The 21829-nt window shown below is 38.3% G+C and overlaps 1 protein-coding gene across 1 annotated transcript in view; it reads right to left on the reverse strand.

Moving 5' to 3' along the window:
* CXHXorf57 (chromosome X CXorf57 homolog) overlaps positions 1-21829 on the reverse strand; it is a 97005-nt gene that overhangs the window by 45408 nt on the left and 29768 nt on the right. The window contains 6 exon segments of the mRNA XM_018044101.1: positions 10840-11000; positions 12166-12330; positions 13656-13760; positions 16667-16789; positions 16897-16988; positions 17187-17292. Of these exon segments, the coding sequence (XP_017899590.1) occupies positions 10840-11000; positions 12166-12330; positions 13656-13760; positions 16667-16789; positions 16897-16988; positions 17187-17292 (752 nt within the window).

The following is a 21829-nucleotide window of genomic DNA, read 5'->3' on the forward strand; positions in this document are numbered from 1 at the left end:
AAGACGCCTGCATCCGCCACTAGCAAGCAGGGCAGATGTCAGGGAGGCAGGGGCTGCACTGCTTAGAGTAAGGATCGGGCCTGAATGCCCCAAGGGCAATCTGAGGGAACTAACTTGGGCTAGCAAACCAGACTGTGGGATAGCTACCACACGAAAAGCCGTAATCTAAGACACCGCCAGGCCGCGCACAGAACAAAGGACTGACTAGAGCTATGCGAAAGCCCTAACCTAAGACACCGTCAGGCTGCTCACAAGAATGAAGGACTGAACAGAGCTAGCTGGCTGCAGACCATCCCCTTCCGGTGACACGCAGCCAGAGCTGGAAGGGGGCAATCACAGCCCCAGAGAGGCATTATCTACCAAACTGCAAGCAGGTTCGTTGCTAACTAAGACTTCTTGGGATACTGGACGGTCAACATCCGCCTGAGAAGGTGTGCCGGTTGTACACCCAGAAAACCGAGCGGCAGGGACAGCGGAGGCGATAAGTTGCAGCGACTACGCACCCCAAAGACCTCGTCATCTGAGCTGCTCAGAACTGGGAAGGGCACAAACGCAGGCCCAACCGAGTCTGCGCCTCTGAGGACTACCCGAGTGCCTGAATCTGAGGGCGCTTAGACCTGGGAGGTGCATGCAGCCCAGGGCCGGCCTCGGAGGGGTTCCTGGCAGAGCAAACTAGAGCCTGAGCTGTGTGGGCAGGGAGGGCACATGCGCCGTGAGTGGGGACAGGCCCAGTGTGGCTGAGACACTGCCAGCACACACACCAGTGCTATTTGTTTGCAGCATCCCGCCCTCCCCACAGCGCGACACAAGTGAGCCTAAAAGTGTCCACCCTTGTGTCAGGCGGAATCAGACACTGAAGAGACCAGCAAAAAGAAGAAGCTAAAACAGAGGGAACCTCCTTGAAGTGACAGGTGCAATAGATTAAAACCTTGTAGTTAGTACGACTGCATAGGAAGGGGCCTATAGCTCTTGAGACATATAAGCCACACCAAGGAACTATCCAAAAATGAACTGACCCCACACTGCCCACAACAGCACCAGAGAAAGTCTTAGATATATTTTTACTATCATTTTTTTCAAAAATTTTAAGTCCTCTATTACTCCTTTAATTTTCATTTTTATAACCTACTATTACTTTTGCAAAAAAAGAGACCTTATTTTTAAAAGCAAACTTCATATATATATACTTTTTATAATTTTTGTGACTTTCTTTTCTTTAATATGGTATTTTTGAAAATCCAACCTTTTTAATCTTTGCTTTTTGGTATTGGTTATCAATTTTGTACATTTGAGAACCCAATCTTCAGTACCCATTTTTAACTTGGGAGCGAGATTACTGGGCTTGACTGCTCTCTCCCCCTTTAGACTTTCCTTTTTCTCCACCATCACCTCTATCTCCTCCCTCCTCCCTTCTCTTCTCTACTCAACTCTGTGAATCTCTTGTGTGTTCCAGATGGTAGAGAACACGTAGGGAACTGATTACTGGCTGGATCTGTCTCGCTCCTTTTGATTCCCCCCCTTTATCTTCCTGGCCACCTCTGTCTCCTTCCTCCCTCTTCTCTTCTCTGTGTAACTCCATGAACATCTCTTGAGTGGTCCAGACTGTGGAGTGCACATAAGGAAGTGATTACTGGCTAGCTTGCTCTCTCCTCTTTTCATTCCACCTCATCTCATTCGGGTCACTTCTAACTCCCTCCTCCCTCTTCTTGTCTCCATATAACTCTGTGAACGTCTCTGGGTTGTCCCTCACTGGTGGAGAAACTTTTCATCTTTAACCTAGATGTTTTATCAGCCATGCTGTATAGATGGAGAAGTCTTGAGGCTACTGTAAAAATAAGACTGAAAACCAGAAGCAGGAGGCTTAAGTCCAAATCCTGAGAAACACCAGAGAACTCCTGACTCCAGGGAACATTAATCGACAGGAGCTCATCAAATTACCGCCATACCTACACTGAAAACCAAGCACCACCCAAGGGCCAACAAATTCCAGGAGAAAGACATACCATGCAAATTTTCCAGCAACACAGGAACATAGCCCTGAGCTTCAGTATACAGGCTGCCCAAAGTCACTCCCAAACCCACTGACATCTCATAACTCATTACTGGACAGTTCATTGCACTCCAGAGAGAAGAAATCCAGCTCTACCCACCAGAACACCGACACGAGCTTCCCTAACCAGGAAACCTTGACAAGCCACCTGTACAACCCCACCCACAGTGAGGAAACTCCACAATAAAGAGAACTCCACAAACTGCCAGAATACAGAAAGGCCACCCCAAACACAGCCAATATAACCAAGATGAAGAGACAGAGGAATACCCCAGCAGGTAAAGGAACAGGATAAATGCCCACCAAACCAAACAAAAGAGGAAGAGATAGGGATTCTACCTGATAAAGAATTCCAAATAATGATAGTGAAAACGATCCAAAATTTGAAAACAAAATGGAATCACAGATAAACAGCCTGGAGACAAGGATTGAGAAGAAGCAAAAAACGTTTAACTAGGACCTAGAAGAAGTAAAATAGGGTCAATATATAATGAATAAAGCAACAAATGAGATCAAAAACACTCTGGAGGCAACAAACAGTAGAATAAGGGAGGCAGAAGAGAGGATTAGTGAAGTAGAAGATAGAATGGTAGAATTAAATGAATCAGAGAGGAAAAAAGAAATACAAAACAAATGAGGACAACCTCAGAGACCTCTGGGACAATGTTAAACGTCCCAACATTTGAATCATAGGAGTCCCAGAAGAAGAAGACAAAAAGAAAGACCATGAGAAAATACTTGAGGAGATAATAGTTGAAAACGTCCCTAAAATGGGGAAGGAAATAATCACCCAAGTCCAAGAAACCCAGAGAGTCCCAAACAGGATAAACCCAAGGCAAAACACCCCAAGATGCATATTAATCAAATTAACAAACATCAAACATAAAGAACAAATATTAAAAGCAACAAGGGAAAAAACAACAAATAACACACAAGGGGATTCCCATAAGGATAACAGCTGGTCTTTCAATAGAAACTCTTCAGGCCAGGAGGGAATGGCAGGACATACTTAAAGTGATGAAAGAAAATAACCTACAGCCCAGATTACTGTACCCAGCAAGGATCTCATTCAAATATGAAGGAGAAATCAAAAAGCTTTACAGACAAGCAAAAGCTGAGAGAATTCAGCACCACCAAACCAGCTTTCCAACAAATGCTAAAGGATCTTCTCTAGACATGAAACACAGAAAGGGTGTATAAACTCAAACCCAAAACAACAAAGTAAATGGCAACGGGATCATACTTATCAATAATTACCTTAGATGTAAATGGGTTGAACACCCCAACCAAAAGACAAAGAGTGGCTGAATGGATACAAATACAAGACTCCTATATATGTTGTCTACAAGAGACCCACCTCAAAACAGGGGACACATACAGACTGAAAGTGAAGGGCTGGAAAAAGATATTCCATGCAAATAGAGACCAAAAGAAAGCAGGAGTAGCAATACTCAGATCAGATAAAATAGACTTTAAAACAAAGGCTGTGAAAAGAGACAAAGAAGGACATTATATCATGATCAAAGGATCAATTCTAGAAGAAGATATAACAATTATAAATATATATGCACCCAACATGGGAGCACTGCAATATGTAAGACAAATGCTAACAGGTATGAAAGGGGAAAATAACAATAACACAATAATAGTGGGAGCCTTTAATACCCCAGGCTTCCCTGGTGGCTCAGAGGTTAAAGCGTCTGCCTCCAATGCGGGAGACCTGGGTTCGATCCCTGGGTCAGGAAGATCCCCTGGAGAAGGAAATGGCACCCCACTCCAGTATTCTTGCCTGGAGAATCCCATGGATGGAGGAGCCTGGTAGGCTACAGTACACAGGGTCGCAAAGAGTCAGACATGACTGAACTACTTACACTTTCTTTCTTTCTTTTAATACCCCACTCACACCCATGGATAGATCAACTAAACAGAAAATTAACAAGGAAACACAAACTTTAAATGATACAATAGACCAGTCAGACCTAACTGATATCTATAGGACATTTCACCCCAAAACAATGAATTTCACCTTTTTCTCAAGTGCACACGGAACCTTTTCCAGGATGGATCACATCCTGGGCCATAAATCTAGCCTTGGTAATTTCAAATACATTGAAATCATTGTAGGTATCTTTTCTGACCACAGTGCAGTAAGATTAGATCTCAATTAGAGGAGAAAAACTATTAAAAATGCCAACATATGGAGCCTGAACAACACGCTGCTGAATAACCAAGAAATCACAGAAGAAATTTAAAAAATCAAAATATGCATAGAAATGACTGAAAATGAAAACACAACAACGCAAAACCTGTGGGACACTGTAAAAGCAGTGCTAAGGGGAAGGTTCATAGCAATACAGGCATACCTCAAGAAACAAGAAAAAAGTCGACTAAATAACCTAACTCTACACCTAAAGCAACTAAAAAAGGAAGAAATAAAGAACCCCAGGGTTAGTAGAAGGAAAGAAATCTTAAAAATTAGGGCAGAAATAAATGCAAAAGAAACAAAGGAGACCATAGCAAAAATCAGCAAAGCCAAAAGCTGGTTCTTTGAAAGGATGAACAAACTTGACAAACCATTTGCCAGACTCATCAAGAAACAACGGGAGAAAAATCAAATCAATAAAATTAGGAATGAAAATGCAGAGATCACAACAGACAACACAGAAATACAAAGGATCATAAGAGACTACTATCAGCAATTATATGCCAATAAAATGGACAACTTGAATGAAATGGACAAATTCTTAGAAAAGTACAACTTTCCAAAACTGAACCAGGAAGAAACAGAAAATCTTAACAGACCCTTCACAAGCATGGAAATTGAAACTGTAATCAGAAATCTTCCAGCAAACAAAAGCCCAGGTCCAGACGGCTTCACAGCTGAATTCTACCAAAAATTTAGAGAAGAGCTAACACCTATCCTACTCAAACTCTTCCAGAAAATTGCAGAGGAAGGGAAACTTCCAAACTCATTCTATGAGGCCACCATCACCCTAATACCAAAACCTGACAACGATGCCACAGAAAAAGAAAACTACAGGCCAATATCACTGATGAACATAGACACAAAAATCCTTAACAAAATCCTAGCGATCAGAATCCAACAACACATTAAAAAGATCATACACCATAACCAAGTGGGCTTTATCCCAGGGATGCAAGGATTCTTCAATATCTGCAAATCAATCAATGTAATTCACCACATTAAAAATTAGAAAATAAAAGCCATATGATTATCTCAATAGATGCAGAGAAAGCCTTTAACAAAATTCAACATCCATTTATGATAAAATCCCTCCAGAAAGCAGGAATAGAAGGAACATACCTCAACATAATAAAAGCTATATATGACAAACCAACAGCAAACATTATCCTCAATGGTGAAAAATTGAAAGCATTTCCCCTAAACTCAGGAACAAGACAGGGTGCCCAGTCTCACCACTACTATTCAGCATAGTTTTGGATGTTTTGGCCACAACAATCAGAGCAGAAAAAGAAATAAAAGGAATCCAGATTGGAAAAGAAGAAGTAAAACTCACTGTTTGCAGATGACATCATCCTCTACACAGAAAATCCTAAAGACTCCACCAGAAAATTACTAGAGCTAATCAATGAATAGAGTAAAGTTGAAGGATATAAAATCAACACACAGAAACCCCTTGCATTCCTATACACTAATAGTGAGAAAACAGAAAGAGAAATTAAGGAAACAATCCCATTCACCATTGCAATGAAAAGAATAAAATACTTAGGAATATATCTACCTAAAGAAACTAAATACCTATATATAGAAAACTATAAAACACTGGTGAAAGAAATCAAAGAGGACACTAATAGATGGGAAAATATACCATGTTCATGGATCGGAAGAATCAATATAGTGAAAATGAGTATACTACCCAAAACAATCTATAGATTCAATGCAATCCCTATCAAGCTATCAACGGTATGTTTCACAAAGCTAGAACAAATAATTTCACAATTTGTATGGAAATACAAAAAACCTCGAACAGCCAAAGCAATCTTGAGAAAGAAGAATGGAACTGGAGGAATCAACCTGCCTGACTTCAGGCTCTACTACAAAGCCACAGTCATCAAGACAGTATGGTACTGGCACAAAGACAGAAATATAGATCAATGGAACAAAATAGAAAGCCCAGAAATAAATCCACACACCTATGGACACCTTATCTTTGACAAAGGAGGCAAGAATATACAATGAAGAAAAGACAATCTATTTAACAAGTGGTGGTGCTGGGAAAACTTGTCACCCATTTGTAAAAGCAAACTAGAACACTTTCTAACACCATATACAAAAATAAACTCAAAATGGATTAAAGATCTAAATGTAAGACCAGAAACTATAAAACTCCTAGAGGAGAACATAGGCAAAACACTCTCCGACATAAATCACAGCAGGATCCTCTATGACCCACCTCCCAGAATATTGGAAATAAAAGCAAAAATAAACAAATGTGACCTAATTAAAATTAAAAGCTTCTGCATAACAAAGGAAACTATAAGCAAGGTGAAAAGACAGCCTTCAGAATGGGAGAAAATAATAGCAAATGAAGCAACTGACAAACAACTAATCTCAAAAATATACAAACAACTCCTGCAGCTCAATTCCAGAAAAAATAAACGACCCAAGAATGTGGTCCACTGGAAAAGGGAATGGCAAGCCGCTTCAGTATTCTTGCCTTGAGAACCCCACGAATAGTATGAAAAGGCAAAATGATAGGATACCGAAAGAGGAACTCCCCAGGTCATTAGGTGCCCAATATGCTACTGGAGATCAGTGGAGTAATAACTCCAGAAAGAATGAAGGGATGGAGCCAAAGCAAAAACAATACCCAGTTGTGGACGTGACTGGTGATAGAAGCAAGATCTGATGCTGTAAAGAGCAATACTGCATAGGAACCTGGAATTTCAGGTCCATGAATCAAGGCAAATTGGAAGTGGTCAAACAAGAGATGGCAAGGGTGAACATTGACATTCTAGGAATCAGTGAACTAAATTGGACTGGAATGGGTGAATTTAACTCAGATGACCATTATATCTACTACTGCAGGCAGGAATCCCTTAGAAGAAATGGAGTAGCCATCATGGTCAACAAAAAAGTCCAAAATGCAGTACTTGGATGCAATCTCAAAAACGACAGAATGATCTCTGTTCATCTGCAAGGCAAACCATTCAATATCACAGTAATCCAAGTCTGTGCCCCAACCAGTAATGCTGAAGAAGTGAAGTTGAACGGTTTTACAAAGACCTACAACACCTTTTAGAACTAACACCCAAAAAAGATGTCCTTTTCATTACAGGGGACTGGAATGCAAAAGTAGGAAGTCAAGAAACACCTGGAGTAACAGGCAAATTTGGCCTTGGAATGCGGAATGAAGCCGGGCAAAGACTAATAGAGTTTTGCCAAGAAAATGCACTGGTCATAGCAAACACCCTCTTCCAACAACACAAGAGAAGACTCTACACATGGACATCACCAGATGGTCAACACTGAAATCAGATTGATTATATTCTTTACAGCCAAAGATAGAGAAGCTCTATACAGTCAGCAAAAACAAGACCAAGAGCTGTCTGTGGCTCAGATCATGAACTCCTTATTACCAAATTCAGACTCAAATTGAAGAAAGCAGGGAAAAACTAGACCATTCAGGTATGACCTAAATCAAATCCCTTATGATTATACAGTGGAAGTGAGAAATAGATTTAAGGGACTAGATCTGATAGATAGAGTGCCTGATGAACTATGGAAAGAGGTTCGTGACATTGTACAGGAGACAGGGATCAAGACCATCCCCATGGAAAAAAAATGCAAAAAAGCAAAATGGCTGTCTGGGGAGGCCTTACAAATAGCTGTGAAGAGAAGAGAGGTGAAAATCAAATGAGAAAAGGAAAGATAAAAGCATCTGAATGCAGAGTTCCAAAGAATAGCAAGAAGAGATAAGAAAGCCTTCTTCAGCAATCAATATAAAGAAATAGAGGAAAAGAACAGAATGGGAAAGACTAGAGATCTCTTCAAGAAAATTAAGGATACCAAGGGAACATTTCATGCAAAGATGGGCTCGATAAAGGACAAAAATGGTATGGACCTAACAGATGCAGAAGATATTAAGAAGAGGTGGCAAGAATACATGGAAGAACTATACAAAAAAGATCTTCACGACCCAGATAATCATGATGATGTGATCACTAATCTAGAACCAGACATCTTGGAATGTGAAGTCAAGTAGGCCTTAGAAAGCATCACTACAGACAAAGCTAGTGGAGGTGGTGGATTTCCAGTTGAGCTGTTTCAAATCCTGAAAGATGATGCTGTGAAAGTGCTACACTCAATATGCCAGCAAATTTGGAAAACTCAGCAGTGGCCACAGGACTGGAAAAGGTCAGTTTTCATTCTAATTCCAAAGAAAGGCAATGCCAAAGAATGCTCAAACTACCACACAATTGCACTCATCTCACATGCTAGTAAAGTAATGCTCAAAATTCTCCAAGCCAGGCTTCAGCAATACGTGAACCATGAACTCCCTGATGTTCAAGCTGGTTTTAGAAAAGGCAGAGGAACCAGAGATCAAATTGCAAACATCCACTGGATCATGGAAAAAGCAAGAGAGTTCTAGAAAATCATCTATTTCTGCTTTATTGACTATGCCAAAGCCTTTGACTGTGTGGATCACAATAAACTGTGGAACATTCTGAAAGAGATGGGAATACCAGACCACCTGACCTGCCTCTTGAGAAATTTGTATGCAGGTCAGGAAGCAACAGTTAGAACTGGACATGGAACAACAGACTGGTTCCAAATAGGAAAAGGAGTACATCAAGGCTGTATATTGTCACCCTGCTTATTTAATTTATATGCAGAGCACATCATGAGAAACACTGGACTGGAAGAAACACAGGCTGGAATCAAGACTGCCGGGAGAAATATCAATAACCTCAGATATGCAGATGACACCACTCTTATGGCAGAAAGTGAAGAGGAGCTAAAAAGCCTAGTGATGAAAGTGAAAGAGAAGAGTGAAAAAGTTAGCTTAAAGCTCAACATTCAGAAAAGGAAGATCATGGCATCTGGTCCCATAACTTCATGGGAAATAGATGGGGAAACAGTGGAAACAGTGTCAGACTTTATTTTTTGGGGGCTCCAAAATCACTGCAGATGGTGACTGCAGCCATGAAATTAAAAGATGCTTACTCCTTGGAAGAAAAGTTATGACCAACCTAGATAGCATATTCAAAAGCAGAGACATTACTTTGCCGACTAAGGTCCGTCTAGTCAAGGCTATGGTTTTTCCTGTGCTCACGTATGGATGTGAGAGTTGGACTGTGAAGAAGGCTGAGCGCCAAAGAATTGATGCTTTTGAACTGTGGTGTTGGCAAAGACTCTTGAGAGTCCCTTGGACTGCAAGGAGATCCCACCAGTCCATTCTGAAGGAGATCAGCCCTGGGATTTCTTTGGAAAGAATGATGCTAAAGCTGAAGCTCCAGTACTTTGGCCACCTCATGCGAAGAGTTGACTCATTGGAAAAGACTCTGATGGTGGGAGGGATTGGGGGCAGGAGGAGAAGGGGACGACCGAGGATGAGATGGCTGGATGGCATCACGGACTCGATGGACGTGAGTCTGAGTGAACTCCAGGAGATGGTTATGGACAAGGAGGCCTGGCGTGCTGCGATTCATGAGGTTGCAAAGAGTCGGACACAACTGAGCAACTGAACTGAACTGAATCAATAAATGGGCCAAAGAACTAAATAGACATTTCTCCAAAGAAGACATACAGATGGCTAACAAACACATGAAAAGATGCTCAACATCACTCATTATCAGAGAAATGCAAATCAAAACCGCAATGAGGTACTGTTTCACGCCAGTCAGAATGGCTATGATCCAAAAGTCTACAAGCAATAAATGCCTGGAGAGAGTGTGGAGAAAAGGGAATCCTCTTACACTGTTGGTGGGAATGCAAACTAGTACAGCGAATATGGAGAACAGTGTGGAGATTCCTTAAAAAACGAAATAGAACTTCCTTATAACCCAGCAATCCCGCTGCTGGGCATACACACTGAGGAAACCAGAAATGAAAGAGACACGTGTACCCCAATGTTCATCACAAGCTGTTTATAATAGCCAGCACATGGAATCAACCTAGATGCCCATCAGCAGATGAATGGATAAGAAAGCTGGGGTACATATACACAGTGGAGTATTACTCAGCCATTAAAAAGAATACATTTGAATCAGTTCTAATGAGGTGGATGAAACTGGAGCCTATTATACAGAGTGAAGTAAGCCAGAAAGAAAAACACCAATACAGTATACTAACACATATATATGGAGTCTAGAAAAAGGGTAACGATAACCCTGTGTGTGAGACAGCAAAAGAGACACAGATGTATAGAACAGTCTTTTGGACTCTGTGGAAGAGGGAGAGGGTGGATGACTTGGGGTAATGGCATGGAAACATATATAATATCATATAAGAAACGAATCACCAGTCTAGGTTCTATACAGGATCCTTGGGGCTGGTGCACTGGGATGACCCAGAGGGATGGCACGGGGAGGGAGGTGGGAGGTGGGAGGTGGGTTCAGGATGGGGAGCACGTGTATGCCCATGGTGGATTCATGTTGATGTGTGACAGAACCAATACAATATTGTTAGGTAATTAGCCTCCAATTAAAATAACTAAATTTAAATTAAAAAATATATATAATACCATTTGTAGTTACAATCAGAGTGTTTTCAGAGATATACTATTAATTCTCTGGCACCATACCCGTAGTGTTTCAGATGCTGAGGCACTTTCAGTTGCACTGAGATGCGGGACATACTTTATAACAGTAATTATTCCCTGAATTGCAATGCGCTTTTGTTCCCTATACTGCAAGTCTTCACTCTCCACCTTCACTTCACTTATAGCTGTCAAAAGTGATCCGACTGCAAAAGAGTAATTCCAAGGAAATTGTAAGTTTTAAAGAACTGAAATGAGAAAAATAAGAATTAGATTTGCAATGTAATTTCACAACATGAAAATTATAAACTTGCTAATAACTTAAGTATGGGAGACTTTATATTTGGCATCCCCTTAGGTGATGTTGGTAAAACTGGCAAAATATATTTCAGTTAAATCGTGATACAGTCTTCTAGTCTGGTGTCTTAATCTGAAACAGAAATTTTATATATTGAATGTAATTTATATATCATACTTCAAACTATTAAGTGTTGCTTAGCCATTGCATAGGAGCACACATGTTCATATTTTCTATATTCTGTATATAGCATATACTACATATTGCTGGCATTATGAAGTATAGAAGGATGCCAATATTTAGCTGATGATAGATCAGTATTTCAAAGTTTCTTTTTTTTCCAAACCTGTGCAGTTATCCCACAGCTTTTCAAAAAGAATATATGCTAAACTTTTCAACTATCATATTTTAATTCTACTAAAATAAATTAATGTTGTCTCTCATCAGTACTTATTCTGAATCTCACTAATTTTGGTATCATTTTTATTTACAGGTGGAGCCTCAACTGTGTTATATCTAATACACAGTCATCCACAAGTTTTGCAATACACATATCCGTAAGTTTTGCAAACCTGCAGATACAAAGAGCCAACTATAATCACTGTATATCCCTTATGTAAGGCATTTGAGCATCTGCAGATTTAGGTATCCATGGGGCTCCTTGAACCAATCCCCTATGGATACCAAGGGATATCTATGTATCATTCCATAAAAGTGGCCTAATACAGTTGTATCTTGATATCAAATTGTCCAATGTATCCTTTCATATGTTTAATTTAAATAATATTATAGGAGTTGGGATCTACCAACTCAGATTTTATCTCAAAGACCTTAAATTAAGATATTATCTCCATTTAGTCAGTCTATGTTCCTTTTTTCTTACAGTCTAATAAAATAAAAATACCCACCTTTATGGGACATATGTTTTTATATCTTAATAAAGATCAAATTATTAACAGTGAGTATTGCTACACTTTGGTCTACTCAAATTAAAGAATAAAGATAACTAAATGGCAAGGCATATAGCATACATATAGCATGTAATCATAAACGACTAGTAATTTCATCAGTACCTTTAAGAGAACTACTATACTTCGAAAATTTCTCCGGCACTGGCGGATAGGGGTAATATCCACCCATAACAGCATTCTTCACTTCACCAGAATCGTTCTTCGCTTTAACCCACTGAATAAAGTTTTTTACCTTGGCATCATCGTTATACGGCTGGCCTTTATGACCTCATTGCATGAAGGGTAAAAATAAGGAGAAAAAAAAAATCACTGTAGTAAACCGCCTGGACTTTTTTGTGTATAAAAACATTTTAATATAAGATCAGTCTTATGTCACCAAGAAAAGAAGTCAACTTATTCACTATGTAGCACATAATTATACTGAATATGCATATAAAATTATCAAAGATGGTAAATAAATCCTAAATCTAGAAGGAAATCGAACATATTACAGTTTCTGTGGACTACACTGTAGCTGTCTGTAGGATATCAAAAAAAGCCAGAAGAAAAAGAAAACTAATAGTCTGGACTTTTCTAACTATCCAACTGGTTAGCATCTTCTTAGGAAACCAATTTTTATGTATTAACCTGAAGGTATGATAGCACATATGAACTAAATTTTCTGTTAATATAGCTCAGCATTTAAACTCATGCTTTTGAAATGTACTTAAGTGTCATTTACATCTGATATTATTAGTATGCATTAGATCTGATATTACTCATATTTATAAAATGAGGTATAAACAAAGATGTGTATTACATCCTTCCTAGGACTCTTCTTTGACAAATTTCCTAATTACCAAGACGGTAGCATTCTAGTAAGTAAAACATTTCACAGTACTCTCTCACTCATCTAATTTTTTGGCCCACATTATCAGAGAGAATGGAAAAAAAAAACTTGTAGATAAGCAGTGAGACTTTGCTTGCTATGTAAGTAAAATGCAAGTCTGAGGACCAAAATTTAACATACATTTTCATTTTAACAGTTTAAAACTACTGTTAGTTGAATCCTTATTGTGATACAGGGCCAAACAGTCTTCAATCTGTGAAGCCATTTATGATTATCTAACTTAACATTAAGCAGGAATTAAAGTTAACTGAAGGACATAAAATTCTTCAGAAAGTCAGAAAATTGTTGCTTGAATTGTAAATCATCTCGAAGCAACGGATTTCATAGGCTGTATATTCTTTATTGGGGCCTCCTGGTGGCTCAGATGGTAAAGAATGTGTCTGCAATGCAGAAGACCCAGGTTCAATCCCTGGGTCAGGAAGATCCCCTGGAGAAGGCAATGGCAACCCACTCCAGTATTCATGCCTGGAGAATCCCATGGACAGAGGAGCCTGGTGGGCTAGTCCATGGGGTTGCAAACAGTCAGATACGACTGAGCAACTACTGTGCACACACACACACATATTCTTTGTTAAACAAATCTTATAGTGAAGGAGTTCAAAATAAGGCTATCTTGTGGTTGAATGTTATAATAGAAAATTTAATTTAATGAAGAGAAAATATATTAGATTTCCAATTAAATATATACAAAGAAATTGCTTACCAGTAATAAACATGTGACTCTCATTTGTAGTGGTGAGGTAAAGCAGTTTAGGTACTTGATCATCATTTCTGACAACTTTCAGCTGTGTACACATGAAATATGTCACTGCAGGAAAAGAAAATACTTATGAAATTATTTATGCATTTCAAAGGGAAATACCTAGATCACAATCTAACAGAGTGCTTCTCAAATTTTACTGAACTCAGGAATCACTTGGGATAATTGTTAAAATGTAAATTCAGATTCAGTAGTTTTAGTGTGGGGCCTGAAATTCTTTGCTTAGTGAGATCGTAGCACTAGTGATACTAGTGTTGTTAGCCCTTTGACCACACTTGGAGCAACAAGGATCTAACACTTTTCCTTTAGGAAGTATTAATACAGCAGCTGCACATAACCGAAACCCCTGCTTGCCGGACAGTTGAAGAGTGAAAGTCTCTTAATTGGCCACACAACTGAGTGTGAACCGTTATTTCCTACAGAGAAAAAAAACCTGAGCTTCTCCATGTTTTCACTGATTAACCCAATCTAACCTGATCCCTGAAATTACTCTCACTCTTTCCATCAGATAGGGCTACACACTATTAATGTGAACTTGTTTATCCAAGTGTTTTAATTGTGTTTATCTCAATTAGACTTTAAATCTCAAAGACAGGGCTTCTACCATGTATTCTTTTCTGTTGGCTTTCCTCACCAACTAGATAGACTAAAAAGAATCCTTGAAAATGAGGTTATCATGTCTTCAGATTTCAACCACTTTCAAAAGCTATCAACTGTTTTGTAACTATCAGGTTATTTAGGAAGAGTTTACTTATGCAAAATATCTTTAAAATTTTAACTTACTATGGGCCAAAACAGTTGTCTTACAAATCAGGAAATGAAGAAATAAATATAAATACTTGCAATTTCCTATCAACAGTAAGCTCTCATTTGAGAATAAATATTTCCCTGGAGCATGATAATATCTATAAATTTATTTCCTGTATCTCTCATTTACTAGTTCTTTATTTTGGAGCAATGAAAAGAAATAAAATCTGTTTAAATGACTAAGAATAATTCTCTTGATTTATATTGTTTTTCATTTATTTCAAAAACTATACAAAGATGTGAGTATTCATGATTAAAGATGCTGACATAAGAATACTAAAGAAATCTCTAATTCTAAGTTCATTGTGGCTAAAAATAAGACATTTGAACCTAACACCTTCTAGCTGTTTAAAATCTCTCTTGACCTTTATATCCTCACCCATAAATTTGTAAAAACATCACCTGTTTAAAAGGTAACTGTAAGTACAAAATTAAGTAACATCTATGAGCAACTAATATATAGTAAGCAGTGAAAAAGTTTTCCCCTTAGTTCTTCACTCTCCTTAATGAAAAGTAAAAAAGGTGGCCCTGGGCCAGTGGTGCCCCAGCATGCACACACCATGGGCCTTCCACAGCACCATGTATCGCCAAAGCCTGTGATTCTGAGCACACACATACAAAGTAAAATAGATGCCCTGCTACCAAAGGATTCTGGTACTGTTCCAGAAGATCCTTAGTTATGTTCTTCATAGGCCTCAAGCTTCCTTAATACTCACCATTTATTTCACAGTTTTTTCCTTCACTCTTAGTCAAAAGATGAAAATGAATAGTGATTGTTGCCAACTCTTGTACTAGAGTAAATCTCACGAAGCTTCATATAGACTTTTCTTAAAAGATATATTTCATGTTTCTGTAAGAAATAGAATGTGACTACATGGCAAAATTTCTGTGAAAGATCATTTGCCAAAACATGTGTCAGTTAGCTATTGAAACAGCTATAGTGGCTATAAAGAGAGAAGGATCTGGCCATAAAACCCATCTAAATTGTCATGAGCGATCATCACTATCAACCATCTATGCCCTGAGAGAAGTTATATGAAAGGTCATAGCCCCACTTACCTTGGAAACCCATACCTTGGTTTTGGTCAAAATTCTCTTTCTGCTCTCCCCTCCAATCATAGTTGGGGTAATGTTTAGTTCTATTCATATACATATATTTTAAACATTTAATCTCACAAGCATAAGGTGGATTTTAATGAGGTAATATCTGAATAGTGGGTAATACCATTTTACAGTAGAGAGTAAAGGGGTAGCAGAACAGCCCTGTATATGGTCTCTAGGTCTCCTGATGTTCTACCATTTCTATGTTGTTGCTGATCAAAAAAAATATATGTAGTCAAGACTGGGAATTTCCCCAATTTTGGCAAGCATTTAACAATCTGTATTTCATTCATATACTCATTTGGAAAACAGCTCACTGCATCTAAAATAGCTTTATGTGATAAATTCAAACAAGGAAAAATTCACTGAAGTTGTTATAAGAAAGTATTAAATATATTTTTCCTCATCAAAATAGGTTTGTAGACTAAGTTGTTACATAAAATACATAGTAGGACATACTTAAATGTCTTGAAATAAATAAAAGTAGTAGAAAAAATACCTATGTATATGAATAAATATAAGGGGGAAAATCAACACCAAAGTAAGTAAAATATTGACCAGGTGGTATAACACCATTAACCTAATATTAATTTCATACTCAAATGACATCATACTTATCACTGTCATTATTTAATTACATAGTTTCCCAATCCTCTACCAGATAATTCTACATTAGTAAAGTCTTCATTGTCTTAAATGGGGTCTATTAATTCAGTTTCCAAATGGATACAAAGTCTATGCTTTGGTTTCACAGAATTTCAACCTTTTATGTCTAAAATGCTAAAAGTGAGAATTAATAAGAGCACCTGTTTTCTGAAAAACTAGTTTCAATCTCAAATTCTGAATAGAAAACCAGAAGACAGTTAATATCTACAATACCACTTATAATATTAATATAGAAAAAAATTTATATGTGCTATCAGACTGCTTGAATTTGCTAGCTCAGTATCATGGCATTCTGTAAGTTAGTATACTCTACTATTTTTTTTTTCAGTTATTGCTCCCATTTCCAAATATAAAATGTTAATAATATTTTAACTGAGTACTTGGGTAAATATGTTCAAAGATTTCTGGCTGAGATGTTGAAAACAGCTCCACTATAAATGGTTGTTCTGAAGTCAAGTCAGCAATGTGAATCCAGCAATATGACCAAAAATCTTCATGGCTACCTATATGGATAGAATATTAGAATAAATGAAGACAATGGATTATGCACATATGAACACAGAATTATTCACTGAAATACATTTTATGATTTTCAATATCATAAGCTTACCCTTCTTTTTTAACCGCTGGACCCTTCCTACAAAAACCAAAACTCCAATAACATCACAGATACAATTATTTGGCATCTTATCCAGTTCTCATCTAAAAGAAGAAAAATTATTAAATAGATATTTTATTTTTAAATAGCAAAAGAGCATTCTACAAATATGAATGAAAATGCATATCTATTTAACTGCTACACCATAATTTGGGGTAGATTTTGAGCAAATTATAATACCTTGTTTCAGTGAGTAACAGTGAAAATTAATATTTGAGATATTTTACAAGAATCTATTTTACCTCATAACAAAACGGTGATTTAATTTTGGCAATCTCCATTCTGGTTTCACCTTCTTTTCTGGGATGATAATTATATTAGGAAGATCTCGAATATTCAGGCAAATTTCTGAAAAAGAAATATATTACTTTAATATGATATACATATAAAATAATATACACATGTATATATCACACAGCAAAAAGCAGATTGAATGCTTTGAGTCCACCACTAAACCTAAGAACTAGATCATTTTCAATAGCTTTCTTCCATCTATTCTGACATTATCACATCCACTCATCTTTGTGTTTTACTATATACTTAAATTTTTAAAAAGGTTTAAAAAAAATCACTTAAGTGTTTTTGCCCAAATAGTACACTATTTGGATTTGTTTTTGAACTTTAAACGAATGGAGTAATACCATAATGTACTATTCTAGGGCTACTTTTTTCCCCACTTAAAATTATGGTCTTAAAATTCATTCATGCAGTTGCACGTAGTGTTTTTTTTCTCATTTCTACTGTGAATAATGTTTCAGGGTGTTGATATACTACAATTCTATTTACTCTTCATCATATTGCTGGACATATGGGTTATTTCCAGCTTTTGTCATAATGAACAGTCACTATGAATTTTTTTTTGACATATCTCCTTGTACACACAGGCAAATATTTTCTAAGGTATACCCAGAAGGGAAAACCTGGATTATAAAATATGCAAATGTTCCACTCCATAGGATGAAGAATTTGCTCAGTCGTGTCTGACTCTTTGCAACTCCATGGACTGTAGGAGCCTACCATGCTCCTCTGTCCATGGGATTTTCCAGGCAAGAGTACTGGAGTGGGTTGCCATTTCCTTCTCCAGAGGATCTTCCCAACCCAGGGATAGAACCAGGGTCTCTCACATTGTAGGCAGATGCTTTACTGTCTGAGCCACCAGAGAAGTCACTCTATAGGATAATTCCAAACTATTCTAAAGTAGTATTTATTAACTCCTCACTTAGTTTATTAATATTATAAATATTTATTAATATTTACTAAATATTAAATATTAAACTATTAACAGTTTCAGCAGCAATGTGCAAGAATTCCATTGAGCCACATCCTTTCCAAATTTTGGTTCTGTTAAATTTATTTATTTATTTTGGCTGTACCATGCAGCATATGGAATCTTAGTTCCCTGACCAGGGATTGAACCTGTGACCCCTGCAGTGGAAGCACAGGGTCTTAATCTCTGGACAGCCAGGGAAATTCCTAACTTTCTTATTTTTTGTCAATCTAATGATACAAAATGGCAATTTGTTGTGGTCTTATTTGTTCAACAACATTTCATATACCTATAGTTCATTTATGCATCCTCTTTAGTGAAATACCTCCTAATATTTTTGAACACTTTTTCTACTGGATTGCCTTTTTCTTATTTGTATTAGTTCTTTATATATACTGAATACCTTTGTTGATTATACTATTGCAAATATCTTTACCCAGTTTTTGAATTTTTTGGGGTGTCTTTTGATGGACAAAAGTTCTTAATATTTGTTTTATCCTTTTAAAAATATTTTGTTTATTTATTTGGCTGTGCTGGGTCTTAGTTGCAGCATGCAGGATCTTTTTTACCTGTGGCATGTAAACTCTTAGCTGTGGCCTGAGGGATCTAGTTTCCCGATCAGGAAAAGAACCTGGGCCCTCTACACTGGGAGCGTGGAGTCAGCCATTGGACCACCAGGGAAGTCCCACAAGTTCTTAATTTTAATGTAGTTAAGATTATTAATCTTTCTTTTATGGTTACCATTTCTTTGTGCTATCCAAAAGATGCTTCCTTATCCTAAAGGCAAACATACTTTCTATAAGTTCTTCTAAAAGTTTTGCCTTTCATATTTAAGCATTTGATATGTCTGGCATTGATTTTTATAGGATGATATAGGAATATAATGTCATTTTTTTCTCTTAATATTGTATGCTCAGTTGTGTCCAACTCTGCGACCCCATAGACTGTAGTCCACCAAGTTCCTCTGTCCATGGAGTTTTCCAGGCAAGAATACTGAAGTGGGTTGACATTTCCTCCTCCAGGGGATCTTCCCAAGCCAGGGATGAAACCTGCATCTCCTGCATTGGCAGGCAGATTCTTTACCACCATGCCACTATTACCCTTAATAGTATTTATCTAAAATTCTTATTTCATTTACATTTTCTGTCCTTAAACATTTCTTCATAGCAAGTTCCTTTCCTTGCTGACAAATTTGTAATAACAAACATTAATTTCAGATATTAATTTGATTCTAAATATTTCCTAGCTCATGTGAGCCTGAAACTCACTTAGCTTAATTTCTTTTGTACTTTGAATTGTTTGGTTTATAAGCACTTACTTTTATTTAAGCTAATTAAATACAGCTCTTTTACAAATCAACCAAGGCAATGTTATCCAAAGTCAAAGATACATACACACACACAGAGACCTCAGTTCTTATTTTAAGATTTCAGTCCTGAGTCAGGTTCAGCAATGTAAAACCGATCAGTTTACAAAAGAAGTTGCATTAAAATTGGGTTTCTGACAGATGAAACAAGTAAAATTCACTTGGCTAGATGGCTAAATATTTGCAGAAAAAGCATTTAGGATTTCTATTTACCTTGGACAAGCCAACTTCTAGTTTACTCCCTCTAAAATTTACATTTTAAAAGACAGCAGAGATGAGCCGTCCTGAGAAGACCAGATAGGACACTTCCATCTCAAAGATACAGGCAAGTTCTTCCTAGGATGACTTTGTCTCCCCTTTTTGAAAATAGTTACAAGCCTCTTAAGATAAACATGGAGGATTTGGGAAGTGGTAAAAGGATTGGTGGGTTTGGGATTAATTTTGGAGCCACCCTTCTGGTCCTGTAAAGATTACATTTGTAAAACAAGGATAGTTTTGTTTTTCCTTTTTTTAAAAAAAAGAACTGTGTGGCTACCTCAATGAAACTGAAGGACTGACATACCAATTTACCTATGTTGGAAAGGTTTACTTTTCCTTTTCTAGCTTATGGAAGAAGGCCTCTTGGGAAGGCTCAGAGGCAACACTTAGCCTCCTGTAAATCAGTCTGGACCAAGGGGGAAAGAGGTGAAGGTAATAGAAAAGACAGGCTGAGGAATCCACCTCATAGTCTTGCCAGGAAGGCAGCGGCCAGGGAAAAGTGGGCTCAGTGTTATGTTTGAACCAGATGTATCTGGCATTGCATGGAAGTTGTCTTGTTGGGGGTGGATACCCTAGTAGCCTGGTCCATTCTGTGATCCCCCTTATCCAGTCAAGGGAGTCTTCAAGCAGTAGGCACCCTACTGGCTTTTAAGTGCCTGACCTGTGCTTGCACAATTTTAATTGGCCTGGTTCTCAACTTAAGGCAGAAGGAAAGGAGAGCCTTCACTTGCTTGGGTAGCAGATACTGTGGCACAGTGGGCTGCAGGGCCTTTGGAACACCCCAGAGAGTAACCCTGGCCAGAGTTCCTCAATTGCTTCCATAGCCACTTGCCTGTTCGCAGGGATTTGAGGAGAAAGAAACAAGAAAACGTAGAGGAAGCCTTAGAGGAAGCAGTTAGTACCAGATGTCTGTGTGTTACCAAAGTAACCAGAATAAACCAAAACGTAGCCAGCCAGCTGCTGCTGCTGCTAAGTCACTTCAGTCGTGTCCGACTCTGTGTGACCCCATGGACGGCAGCCCACCAGGCTCCCCCATCCCTGGGATTCTCCAGGCAAGAACACTGGAGTGGGTTGCCATTTCCTTCTCCAATGCATGAAAGTGAAAAGTGAAAGGGAAGTCGCACAGTCGTGTCCAACTCTTCGTGACCCCAGGGACTGCAGCCTACCAGGCTCCTCCATCCATGGGATTTTCCAGGCAAGAGTACTGGAGTGGGGTGCCATTGCCTTCTCCAGCCAGAGAGTAACATTAACATGGCTTCCCAGTTCCATCAGACCTGTGACCTTTGTCCAAAAGGTCAGAGTTTTCAAAACACATACATACAAACACACAAACACAGAATATCCTAGGAAGATCAGATAGAACATTTACATCTCAAAGACAGAAATGCAAGTTTGCGCCTAGAAAGCCTTTCTTAAAGTTTTGTCAAGTTTTTTTCTCCTCATTGGATCATAACCATAGGTCTACCAATCACTTAGGATTTTTCCTAGGGGACTTGGAGATGGAACCTTAGAGGAAGCAATTAGTACAAAATATCTGTGTACTCAAAGCAAACAAACCAAACCAAATCACGCCAGCAGGAAGTTACCCCAAAAAAGCAAATGGCAAAGAGATGCCCAGAAATTCAAAAAACCAAATGGCAAGAATGCCCCAAATGTGACTTCCAGGTCCCACTAAGCCTGTGACATTTGTGCAAAGCAGCACCTTGCAAACTGGGTGCCCTGTCTACAGGGAGAAACCCCTGAACTAGAACTGGATCCGTTCCTCAAATGGAAAACATCAAGAGACCTCGAGGTGCACCTTGGGGGACTTATCAAAATGTGAATGGGTGTCTCAATACACCAGATGCCCTCTTTCTGATCCTCCAATATTTAGCGTTTTCTCAAGAGTTAAAGTTAGGGATGACACAGAAAAGAGAGGTGTCCTTAAGGTGAAAGAAACTGCTAGGGCAGCCTCTCCCCCATTCGCTGATGCATCCTTGAAGGTCCACAGCAGA

Source organism: Capra hircus (genome assembly GCF_001704415.2).
Source record: "Capra hircus breed San Clemente chromosome X unlocalized genomic scaffold, ASM170441v1, whole genome shotgun sequence".
In the NCBI taxonomy this organism is placed as follows: domain Eukaryota; kingdom Metazoa; phylum Chordata; class Mammalia; order Artiodactyla; family Bovidae; genus Capra; species Capra hircus.